The sequence below is a fragment of the Scyliorhinus canicula genome, chromosome 15 (assembly GCF_902713615.1).
Source record: "Scyliorhinus canicula chromosome 15, sScyCan1.1, whole genome shotgun sequence".
Taxonomy (NCBI): Eukaryota; Metazoa; Chordata; class Chondrichthyes; order Carcharhiniformes; family Scyliorhinidae; genus Scyliorhinus; species Scyliorhinus canicula.
The window spans coordinates 106357497-106370630 of record NC_052160.1 but is presented as its reverse complement, the minus strand read 5'-3'; the positions used below and the strand labels follow the sequence as shown (position 1 = coordinate 106370630).

General features: G+C 41.6%; 1 protein-coding gene across 2 annotated transcripts in view; it reads left to right on the top strand.

Moving 5' to 3' along the window:
- LOC119978409 (plakophilin-1-like) overlaps positions 1–12022 on the top strand; it is a 72510-nt gene extending 60488 nt beyond the window's left edge. For both annotated transcript variants that reach the window (XM_038820036.1, XM_038820037.1), the window contains exons 10-14: positions 364–517; positions 1298–1484; positions 4695–4779; positions 6600–6724; positions 11503–12022. In XM_038820036.1, the coding sequence (XP_038675964.1) occupies positions 364–517; positions 1298–1484; positions 4695–4779; positions 6600–6701 (528 nt within the window). In that variant the 3' untranslated portion in view covers positions 6702–6724; positions 11503–12022. The remainder of the gene's footprint in view (positions 1–363; positions 518–1297; positions 1485–4694; positions 4780–6599; positions 6725–11502) is intronic.
- The last annotated feature ends 1112 nt before the right edge of the window (positions 12023–13134 follow it).

Sequence of the window (13134 nt, the reverse complement as noted above, 5' to 3'; positions counted from 1 at the left end):
TTGTGTCACGCTATTAATGTTTCTTGGTTGTGTCAAGCTATTAAGGTTACTTGTTATTCTTTGGAATCAAATCTGATCTGGGTGTCATCTCTATGCTGACTGTTAGAATCCTGTGCAAGATGCAACTTGGTAGAATCAGCCAAACCATTGAACGTAAAAATTAATAATGCAAGGCATTCATTTTCTTTTTTTCTTTCGCAATGCAATAAAAAGCAGATTTCCAATTTTAGCGTCAGATTTTTTTAAAATTTGAAATTAAGTTCAGCCTTCAATCAGTGGGAAAATGGGCATATGATTCATAAGTATATTCATCCTAAGTGCAGTTTCTGAAACATTTAATTTCTTTGACTTTTTTTTTTCAAGTCATCATATCTGATGAGTTCAAAAATAGTAGATAAAGAAAAGGCTCTTCCTCAAGTCTCCAAACTTCTCAGTTCAAGCAACCCAGAGATACAGAAAACTGCAGTTTCACTGCTGAGCAACATATCGAGGCATAATAGTCTCCAATCACAATTGGGTAAGACATTTTCTTTTAACACACTCTCCCAAACAGTTATCCAGCTGAATGTGTGTACCGAAACTGTGAGGTTGATATCAACTATGGCTGAGCATTTACTAAATCGTTAGTCTTGCTGATTTTCATGAACGGAAAAATTGTGATTTTAGGGAATAGCTTCCAGTTTGCATGAGATCGTTGTTCTCCAATATGTTCTTAGCAATTTCGGCTGTGCCGTCCCTGTCCAATGATAAATAATTAACTAAATAAGTGTTTATGCTGCCTAATTGAAGGTCTATGATTTATCACTCATTTTTCTTCAGTCTTGGCATTATTTGTCTTTCACACTTGTTTAGCAAATTTTTAAAAAAATAAGAGAAATAGGCATTTAGAGAAAATGTCAGAGTGATAAACAGAACATAGTAGCTGTTTACAAAATGAATCGGAAACAAAATTCTGCACCATGTTATTTTTTAATTATGGGCCTCCCCGGTGGGTTTGCAACCAAGAATTCTTTTGAGTGGTCTTTTTAGCACCTCCCATCCCCAAACTGTCAGACATTATATGGAAGGTTGGCAAGGCCTAGGGTGGCCATCTTTGCTCCAATTGAGGCATCCTAGTAGCCAATTATTGGGCGTTTTCTGCCTAGCTGCAGTTTTGAGGCCAGCAGGAGGTCAGGCTTGTGGAGTAGGTAAGCCTGCTCAGGAATATGACCCAGTTCAAGTGCTGATGCAGACAAAGTTGAGATTTTGATAATCTATGAAGTGTGAGTAATTAACCAATTTTTAAACCTTCTGTCAGCATCTCAGACCTTGCCAGATTTAGCACGGCTTCTCCCTGGGGAAGGCAGTAGCTCCAAGACTTCGGATGATACCATCGCTTCTGCCTGCAATATTATGCGAAATCTGATCCCACGTAATACCAGCATGGCAAAAACAATACTACAGGGATCCACATTGAGAAATCTGATGAACCTCAGTAAATCCAGGTAATTCATCAGAAATACTTTTTTCTAATTTAGCAATCAGACTTTTTAAAATTCCCCACATCCCACTTTATGATTTGAACATGTGTAGACCGATAAATGGGTTAATGCCTCTACTAAAATAATAAGGGAGCTCACACGTAATGTATTCATACACTGTTATCATTTTGAGGTAACTGAAGTTAACTTAATAAACTTTATTTTGATAAACATAGTTGATTGGTATTAAATTTATTTTGAATAATAAATGTTGCTTTGCAGTGATAGACCTTGAGACACCAAACTCTTAACTTCCCTGTTATGTGAGAGTACCTTTAAGAAATGGGTGTTTAAGAAATGTACCTTTAAGAAATAGGTGTTTATCAGTGATGTCAGAGTGTGGGTGGAGCTCGGCTGTCTGTCAGCTTTTTACTTTCAGTTTAGGCTGTTTGCTGCAGGGTGTGTTTTAGTTTTAGTTTTCAGAGCTGGATAGCTGCAGTCACAGCCAGAAGGGGTACTAGTCTCTCTCTCTCTAATCTAAAAACTGTAAATCGATCCTTTGGTGATTTAAAACTCTCAGTAGTGACTTTAACCTGATGTGCTTCTGTTTAAAGGTTTTTTTAAAAGTCTTATGGATGTTAAAAGGACAGCTTAAGGATGACTTAGTGTTGTATTCTTTGGGGTTGTATTTGAATTAATGGTTGCTTGAAGTTCATAAAGGTTAACTTGAGTTCATAGAATAAACGTTGTTTTGCTTTAAAAAGTACTTTTCCATTTATGCTGTATTACACCTGTAGAGTGGGCCGTGTGCTCCCCATACCACAACCTATTAAAAGTTGTGGGTCAGGTGAACTCCATGATACACTTTGGGGTTCTCTAAACCCTGGCCCATAACATCCCTCTGAAGGGGCTTAAGCAAGTCACTCAGCTCGATTGAAATTTGGCTAGCCCAACATTTCTTGCTCATCCCGGTGATGCTCACATCCCATGAATGTGTAATTGATTTGTGATTGGAACAGGCATCACAACGGTGGGATTGCCAGCAAGTGCATCATTCATCAACTGACAGATTCAATTTTGTTGACCTTCAATTGGGTTCAATCAGCGGGTTTTGGTACTGGTTGGGAACAGATTAAAATTTAACAAATGCAGACCAAGGGATTGATTAAGAAGGGGAAAATACAGTATACATTAGCAGGGAACGGAAAAACTGACTAGAAATGTCTATTGGTATGTAAAGAGAAAAAGATTGGCAAAAACGTACGTAGGCCCCTTACAACCAGAAATGGGGGAATTCATAATGGGGGACGTAATGGCTGAGGAACTAAATTTGTACTTTGCTTCTCTCTTCACAACGGAAGACATGAATAATGTGCCACAAGTTTCAGTAAGGAGCTTAAGGAAATCAGTATTAGTAGAGAAATGGTTTTGGAGGGAATTAATGGGATTGAAGGATAAATCTCCAAACCTGGTAATCTTTATCCCAGAGTACTCAAGGAAGTGGCCCTAGAAATAATAGATCCATTGAGGTCATTTTCCAAAATTCTTTGGATTCTGGAATGGTAGAGAGAAAATAGTAAACTATATACCAGTGAGCCTAACATCAGTCGCACGAAAGTTGCGAGAGTCCATTCTCAAGGATTTCATAGAACAGCATTTGGAAAGCAGTCATATAATCAGACAGAGTCAGTCTAGATTTACGAAAGGGAAATCATGCTTCACAAATCTACTGGAATTCTTTGAAGATGTAACTAGTAGAGTTGACCAGGAAAACCAGCAGATGCAGTTTATTTCGACTTTCAGACTGCTTTCGATAAGGTTTCACATAGCAGATTACGATGTAAAGTTAAAGCACATGGGATTGTGGGTAGTGTCTTGAGATGGACAGAAAGCTGGTTAGCAGAAAGAAAGCAAATTGTTTGAATAAATAGGTCTTTTTCTGATTGGCAGATATTGACTACCGGAGGGATCTGTGCTAGGACCCCAACTGTTCACATTATATATTAATGACTTGGACAAGGAAATTAAATGTAGTATCTCCAGATTTGCAGATGATACAAAGTTGGGTGAGCGGGTGAGCTGTGAGAAGGATGCAAAGATGCTTCAGTGTGATTTGGACAGGCTGAGTGAGTGGGCATTTACATGGCAGATGCAGTATAATGTGGATAAATGTGAGGTTATCCAAGTTGGTAGCAACAATAAGAAGGTAGATTATTATTTGAATGTGTGTAAATTGAGAGAGGTGGATACTCAACGAGACCTTGGTGTCTTTGTGCATTGGTCGCTGAAAGTAAGTGCGCAGGTAGAGCAGGCAATAAAGAAGGCAAATGGTATGTTGGCCTTCATAGCAAGAAGATTAGAGTATAGGAATAGGGATGCTTTACTGCAATTGTATAGGACATTAAGTGAGGCCACACCTGGAGTATTGTGAGCAGTTTTGGTGTCCTTATCTGAGTAAGGATGGTCCTGATTTGGAAGGGTTGCAGCAAAGGTTTGCCAGGCTGATTCCTGAAATGGTGGGACAGTCATATGAGGAGCGAGTTGAGTCGGTTAGGATTATATTCAGTGGAGTTTATAAGAAGAGAGGGGATTTCATAAAAATGTATAACAGGGTAGATTCAGAAAGAATGTTCCCAATGGTGGGGAGTCCAGAACTAGCGGGCATAGGTTAAGGATAAGGGGGTAAACTGAAGTGAGGAGAAATTTTTTCACGCAGAGAGTGGTGAATCTGTGGAACCACAGAACATAGTTGAGGCCAAATCGTTGTGTGCTTTCAAGAAAAATAGATACAGCTGTTGGGGCTCAAGGGATAGGGGGGAAAGCTGGGTTAGGGTATTGAATTTGATGATCAACCATGATCATAATGAATGGCAGAGCAGGCTCGAAGGGCCGAATGGCCCACTCCTATTTTTATGTATGTTACTATGTAAGATTGTAATCAGCAGTGGTAGGCTATGTCCTGGGGGAAAGGCCAGTTTTGTGGGCAAGGACTGCTTTGGTTCAAAAGCCTATTTGTGGAATGTAAAAGATCACAGATCATCCAGTGTTAAAGTGCTATTGTATACAATTCACGTGTGTATACACAATCCTGACTTTTCATACTAATTCCTTCTTTCCCGAGTAAACTGATACCTGCTCAGAAATCATGACGTAAACTGATACCTGATCAGAAATCATACCTATATGTTATTCTGATGTGCCTCTAAATGTATGTAAATATTATCTATTTTACAGTGCTCATCCCTCAGCTGGCAAAGCTGCCTGTCTTTTCCTGTATGAAATGTGGGCACAGAAAGAATTGCAGAGCTTCTTCAAAAAAGTAGGTAACACGTTCTTCGAAATGGCGTAATTTATTTCTGAGGGAATTTTTATCCATTAACATTTAGTATGTGAAAACCTGATTTAACTATCAGCTGACATGACACATACATGTTGCATTTGGCTTCTTCTGAGACTGGAAACCCTGCCAAACGTCTATGGTGCACTTTAATTTTTCATGCATGCTCAGTGGATGTGGCTTTAACTAGCAATGCCAGTGTTTATTATGCATTCCTGGCCGCATTTGGCCTGCCTTTTTATCATCACCGTCCTTGTGAGGGGGCTTCTTCAAAACTGTTGGGTAGAGAAGTCCAGGATTTTGACCCCATGATAATATGTCCAAATCAAAGTGATATGTGACTTGAGTGTAGCTAGGATGTGACGCTGTTGTTATGCAGCTGCTACTCTTGTCCTCCTAATTGTTATGATGAGGAGATGCTGGCGTTGGACTGGGGTGAGCACAGTAAGAAGTTTACAGCACCGGGTTAAAGTCCTACAAGTTTGTTTCAAACACCAGCTTTCGGAGCACTGCTCCTTGTTGGATGGTGAGAGTTTGGAAGGTGTGTCAAGATAATACTCTGGGCTTTTGTTAAGTAAGTGTATCAAGAGATACGGAACAAAGGTCAGGTAAATAGAATTGAGCTTTTGTTCAGCTATGAGTCATAGAGTCATACAATTTAATTGAATGTGGAACAGCCACAAGGCACTGAATTACCTCTATTATCTGTCTCTCTGCTTCTATGCTGTCAAAGACGTCTGGCCAAATTACCACAGTGTATTCGTTAGATAGTACCTGCTGCAGCCATTGTGTGCCAGTGATGAAGAATGGCTGTTTAAAGTAGAAGATAATGAGCATATTACGAGGACTGCTTGACCTGGGTGTTGTCTACCTCCTTAATTGCTGTTACTATGGGGGCGAGGCGGCATGGTGGCACAGTGGTTAACACTGTTGCCTCATGGTGTTGAGGACCCGGGTTTGATCCTGGATCCAGGTCACTGCCCGTGTGGAGTTTGCACATTCTCCCCATATCTGAGTGGTTCTCACCCTCACAACCCAGAGATGTGCAGGGTAGGTGGATTGAGAATGCTAAATTGTCCCTCAATTGGAGAGAAACATTGGATATTCTAAAAAAAAATGTTAAAAGTGCTGTTATGATTACAAATATGCAAGAAAGTGGAGTGCATTACACTTCTGATGTGACTTGTGGATTGTGCAGATGTTTGGGGAATCAGGAGTTAACCACGTGCTCCAGGAAGTTGGGGCCTAATGTGAAGGCTCAATTGATGAAGGATCTTTTTAAACTGTAACGATGGCTGACATAAGTTCAATTTTTTGATTGTATTGTGGAATAAAGCACGAGTCTGCATTTTCAAGTAAAGGAAATAAGAATTTGATTACCACACAAACAGCTTAAAAATCAGAAATTTAAAATTCTGCGCACCTTTATTGTGAATGTACTGAATCAGGAATGGGGCGGCATTCTCGAGTCCCCCAGCCGCGTATTGTTCGGCCGCGCGACATTTACTGGTGACGGGATTCTAACTTCCCGCCAATTGTCAATGGGATTGAAACCATCCCATGTCGCCAGGAAACCTGCTGGTGGAGGTGGCTGCCAGTGGGGAGAGAGAATTCGAACGAGATGAGAATTCCGGCCATGGTCTATGTGCAAAGCTAATGGTTAAATGTTTTTTTTCTAAATGATAAATTCATTCTATTTTTTTTTCTGATGCCGCAAAAAGCTTTTTGACTTTGACGAACAGTAGTGAAAGAGCAATACTTCTGAACAAAGATGCATTAATGTGACATATGTTCTTTTACAGGAAGGGTTTGGCAAGAAAAACTTTGTAAATGATCTGACATCAGCTGCTATCAGATTAACTTCACAGAATTCCGGGAGTTTCCGAAGCAAAAAATTCTTTTAACTGAAATGTTCAGTTCTCTAAAGGTAACTGGAAAAATTAATTCTTTAACTGCCTCTGATATTAAATTAGGATTTCAGGATGTGATTTGTTATAGATGGAAGTCATATGTGTTGTATTTGTATATTTTATTAGATTTATGTTCTTTGTCAAGGGTTGGGTAGCTTGCCCTGAGTTAAGTGAAGCTGTGATTTTCATTGTCACAACCAGAATGAAATTTCAATACCAAATGGGGTGGAATTTTCCATTCCCCCATCAGTGTGTTTTGTGGAGGTAGCCCGCCATTGACCGGTGGTGGGATCTTCCAGTCCCGCAGCTGGCAATGGGATTTCCTGTTGTTTGCACCCTCCATCTTAGGCGGAAACAGCCAGAAGATGTGACTTTGTGACTTCAGGTTGTCACCGAGCTTGAGCCAAGATTTTTTTTCCACCCTCTCTTCACCTGACAAGGAAAGCTGCAGTGGCTTCCCATGTTAGTCCAGCGTTAAAATAGCAGTCAAGTTTCAGTGCTATCATTTTATCCATGTACATGCTTACAGAACCACCTGCTCAAGGAGTGTTACATGTTTGCTTTCCAAATACTCTGTTCCCTGTGTGATCTGAGACCTGGTTCCTTGGGAGAGTCTGTCAGATCAGCTTTCCGTCTGCCATTATCCAAGCCTTTGAGTATGGTTGGCTAGTTTATCATGTCTCGGGCGCGATATCAAAGCTTTGTTGCGTCTCCCTTGGTGTTGGGATGGCCGTTGAATCTTGTGAGAGGCCTCTTGCGAGATTTGCGATGCTCATAATGCCTCGTGAGACTTAAAAGAGTCTCGCACGACGTCACAATCTGGTTCTAGCCTTTATTAGCCGAGATCCAGATCTGCATATTTAAATACCATTAGGCTCATTTAAATATGCATTCACGGGATTTTCCCGGCACTTGGGACCTAATGGCCACACCTGGGAGAACAGGTCAGGGTGCCATTTAGTACTGGTTTCCACAAATGTGGACCAGTTGTAATGGCACCTAGTGGGTCTTGCAAGCCATTAGAAACCCCAGGTGGTCAGGGACTGGGCAGGGTGGGACCCTGATACTCCATGTGGCACCTGGGCACCTCTGCAGTGCCAGCCTAGCACCATGGCAGTGCTACACACACACCCTGGCATTGCTGGGCCAGGTGTTACTGCCAGGGTAGCAGTGTCTGGGTGGCAGGTTGGCACTGCCAGGTGTCATGTGAGAGTAGCTTTAAGAAACGGGTGTTTACAAATGGGTGTGTATATGAATATCTGTAGTGAGAGTACCTTTAAGAAATGGGTGTTTACTACTGCAGTGATGTCAGAGAGTGGGTGGAGCTGGGCTGTCTGTCAGCTTTTTATTTTTGTTTTAGGCTGTTTGCTGCAGGGTGTGATTTAGTTTCGTTTTCAGTGTTGGAGCTGAAGCCAGACCAAGCAGGTGTACTGCTGTTCTCTCTGCCATCAAAATACTATCTCTTGGTCATTTGGTGAATTCATAATTATAAATGTTTTCAGTAGTGACTTTAACCTGATGTGCTTCTGGTAAAAGCTATTTTTAAGTTGTATGGATGTTAAAAGGAAAGCTTAAAGGATTACTTAGTGTTGTAGTCTTTGGTGGTTGTATTTGAATTGATGGTTGCTAAGATGTTCACTGTATGTTTCAAAAAGGTTAACTTGAGTTCATAGAATAAACATTGTTTTGCGTTGAGAAATACTTTTCCATTTCTGCTCTACCACAGCTGTAGTGTGGGCCGTGTCCTCCCCATAGCACAATCTATTAAAAGTTGTGGGTCAGGTGAACTCCATGATACACTTTGGGGTTCTTTAAACCCTGGCCCATAACACAGGGATCGGGTCCAGGGAGCTGACTGGTCAACCCATCTACATCAGTGGTGACTACTTAAATTCCCAGAAATCTGCCACATGTTTTGTGGATGGCTAATTGTTTTCCCAGCTAGGAGTCGTGCCCAGCTGATAATTCCATTCTTTTTAAATATATGTCAATACCAGTTAAATCATTTCCTACATTATAAAGGGTGTCTACACTGCAACTGACCTGATTAACACTACACCCCTGTATGCTTCACCTGATGCCGGTGTCTATGTATGTACCTCGTGCTGCCCTATTATGTATTTTATTTTATTTTCATGTACTTAATGATCTGTTGAGCTGCTCGCAGAAAAATACTTTTCACTGTACCTCGATACACGTAACAATAAATAAATGTACTTAATTGCTATTAAGCACTTTGAAACATTGTAACAAATGCTACATATAAATGCAAATTTTGATTTTATCCATTTAAACTAGGGGGTATTTCTAACCTCTTTCTCAACTGTTGGTGAATCTGACTTGTCAGTTTCTATGGGTGAAATCTCTTTCCCCCCCCCCCCAGTGCTGGAAGTGGCTTGCCATTGGTGGGATCTTGCGGTCGCGTTGGTGTCTGCGGTGTTTTGCGTGGTTCACTTGACCTGCTGTGGTGGGTAACCTTCAGCAGGCGGGAAGGGATGGAAAATCCAATCTTATATTTCTACCCCTTACTCTAACCCTTCGGGGCTGGTTTAATGCAGCGGGCTAAACAGCTGGCTTGCAATACAGAACAATGCCAGCAGCACGGGTTCAATTCCCGTACCGGCCTCCCCGAACAGGTGCTGGAATGTGGCGCCTAGGGGCTTTTCACAGTAACTTCACTGAAGCCTACTTGTGACAATAAGCTATTATTTTTTATTTAATCATAGTTAGAAAGAGTGTGCATGTATTCTGACTTTCAAAACAGACAAATGAATTGTGTACTAGCAGCCGGTGGAGAGACAGCATCTAAGCTAGTTCAACAACATTTTTACTAAGAACTACATTAGGGGTCAACATGGTAGCACAGTGGTTAGTACTGTGGCTTCACGGCGCCAGGGTCTCAGCTTCGATTCCCCACTAGGTCACTGTCTGTGCAGAGTATGCACGTTCTCCTCGTGTCTGCATGAGTTTCCTCTAGTTTCCTCCCACAGTCCAAAGACGTGCAGGTTAGGTGGATTGGACATGCTAAATTGCCCTTAGTGTCCAAAAAGGTTATACGGGGTTAGGGTGGAAGTGAGGGCTTAAGTGGGTCGGTACAGACTCGATGGGCCGAATGGCCTCCTTCTGCACTCTTATGTTCTATGTAGAAACTCTTGTTCTAACAATCTATATGTAAAACAGATTCAAAGGTAGCACTATATTATACCTGGACAATTATGAGTTGAGAAACAGAAACTGTAAGAGATTATCAAGGCTGCCGTTATAACAGAAGTTAGAAGTTAAAATACAACGATTTATTTTACAAACAGTTAAACAGTGAATGAACATTTGTCATACTACCTGATTTACACCACACAGTTTTGAACTGATTAGACTAAGAATAGCCTTGAGCCACTCAAGCATGTTAAATTACTCACCTATAATATATAATTTATAATCCAAATCCATTAAAATACATCCTTGAAAGGTTCCTTGTCAATAGTGTTCTTTGTCTCTTACCTAACAGCCATCTGTTTAGTTATTTCATCTGAGATAACACATACCATACCTAACCTTCTGAAGCTTCCTAATCAATCTCATAAAACATAAGATAACAAAAATGTCTCCTTTACTTAGATTGCCCCATGAACTATGTTCGATTGGATACGGTCTCAGCCTTTAGCAATCTAATACTGCAATGTTGAATTCATTTTTTAAAATGTTATCCCAAACGGGACCCTTTTGGTCTCAGCAAGGAATGCCCTGCCGAAACCGTACTTAGCTTCGTTAGTTCGTCACTGCAGGAAGAGATTGGGGAGCCATTTTTACATGCCGCCCAAACTCCCGATCTCTGGAGACTTCTGCATAGCCTTCGGACCCCCCCCCCCCCCCCAATGTACCAACTTACCTGTTTGAGGTCCCCGACGCCCCCCCCCCCTCCCCCCCCCCCCACCCCCCTCCGTCACCCCACCTCAAAAGGGCAGGACGCCCCCCCCCGGGCAAAATCCCTGGCAGTGCCAACCTAGCACCCAGGCTCCTTGGAATTGCCAGCATAGTGCCCTGGCAGTACCACCCAGACACTGGCAATACCAGGGTGGCACTACCCGGATGCCCAGGTGGCAGTGTCAGGGTGCCTGGGTTCCAGCAGGAATGCAAAGGTACCACCTTGCTCTGAGCGCGACCAGCCATGGGCCTGTGATGGGCTGGGTGCCGGCCCCACCCCACCCCAGGCGCCATTAGGTCTGGACCATATTTGCGTGGATCAGTGCTAAAGGGCACCATGGCGGGATCTCCCAGGCATGGCCTTCAATCCCGGGCCTTGGGGGAATCTAGCGCAGACATATTTAAGTGAGATCTCACGAGGCAACCTGAACGTTGTAAATCTCAAAAGGGGTCTCTCGTGAGATTTAATGGCCACATCATGTCCAGATTCGGGTGCGATGAGGCCACTCAATTGGACCCAAGAAATTTTGTAAAGTGGGAGCCTGCAAACCAATTTTGCCTATATCCCTTGTATCAATGCCCTTTTTGTATTCCTTGGGGCAACATATTTAGTTATTGTGGAAAGTTTCTAAGATGTTTTCCCCCATTAGATTTAATTGGTATTCTTAAAACCCATCTACATTTTCACAATTTAATTTAATGTTTAAGACTAATGACAATAACACACTCTAATCTATGAAAAATGGTTCTGTTGAGCATGAAATTTGCATTATATATTGATGTGACAGTGTTCCTAATTTCTGTGTTGTTAAGATCAAATCTGATCACCTTGAATTAATCCACTGTAATTAAAAGAATCAACTTTATTTTCTAGGTGGACTCTCTTTGGCTGAATAAAGATCACTTCAACAGATCCCAGATTTCACTGAATGTATGCAGAAGATTTGTATGTTAATCGACAGATGAATCTTGTGGGTTGGGAGCAGGGAGGGGTGAAGTTAAAATGGTAGCAATTTTATTTTAATTTTTTAATTTTGATGTAGTTTGTAAAATTAGGTGTTGCAAGCTTACAATTCACACATGTACATTTATAAGTCAATGCAGAAAAACTTTCAGGCAGCCGGCCGCACCCTGAAATTTTAAGGGTGGAATTTAACTCTGCAACCCCCAATCCCCTCCCAAAGGTGGGTTGGCAGCTGAGGGAAGAATAATGTGGGTACCATGTCAACGGCGCCATGCAAGCTACTAACTTGCTGGTGCTGGGAATTTACCTATCATGGTGAAGGCATATTGGGCGACTCTCTTGAGGACCTTAATAGCAGATTGCATGTTAGGCTTGAGGCCCTCTAAACCAGTCCCCTTCTGCTCCGACAACCCCCCCCCCCCCCCCCCCCCCCCCCCCCCCAGCTCCCACTCCCGTTTTCCCCCCGCTGGGTCTGTGTGTCTCTTCTTTGGCGACTGTATATAGTCACAGCTTTGGACCACTTAATTATCTCTCTGAGACAGAGCCAGTTAACGGTCCGTAAGTAAAATGGCTGTGTGGTGAGCTTATCAAGTGGCGGCCGTCTTATTTTTGTTCGGTGGGAGCTGCTTTTCTGTCACTCCAGTTTTAAATATGAAATGAAGTTGTGCGTTTTGAGCCAGAAGCAAGGTCACCACCTCCACATAGAATTCCAGCAAATATTTTGTCTGCAGTATTTCCCTGGTCAAGTTAAAATGTGACAATCAGCAAGGTGGCTAATAGTCACGGTACAGTGTTCAATAGGACATTTTGGATGCATGTTGAAGAGCTGTATTTTAAAAAAATGCCAGATAATTTTGCCACATTATTTCAGTAGTAAAGCTTTTAGAATAATTGTTCTATTTTAATATGAGACAGATAGAACTTTAGATCTCAAATCCTTTTAAAATAAATACATAAACCTGTATTTTTAAAAATCCTTCTAACTTCATCAATTCCTCAACAATTCTAACATTTGGCTCTGCAAACGTTCCTTAATAATATTGGAATAATGAACATGCACAACCAAAGACAAATATTGCAGCCCAATTGCTGTGACTTATTATGAACAAATCTAATTGTAATGCAAAGATTCCAAATGATAAAGTAAAAATGTTCACTGTAAATTGAACCTTGATTTGTTTGTTGTGTACACCTCGAAACATGTATGTCATGTGTGCCCTGCTGCTTGCACACTTTCACTGCATACAACTGCACATTATAATGCTTTCTTTCTCTGGAATTGTTGATGCTTAAGCTGCTATTGTTAGAATGATGTTGGGAATTTACAACTGTTAGCTCAGTATCTCTGCCTCTAATGTCCAAGGCATTTTGGTTCAGCGGAAGTGCAGTCTTAAGCACACATCTCACAAAAGTAGTTCTGCAATAGCTTAAGCTTAGAGAAAAACCTCATGATAAAATAATTTGGTACTACATCAGTGTGGAGAGGTGGGGTGGGGCAAGGTTTACTATCAGTGTTGCTAAATTGTGTGTTGGGCCAATATT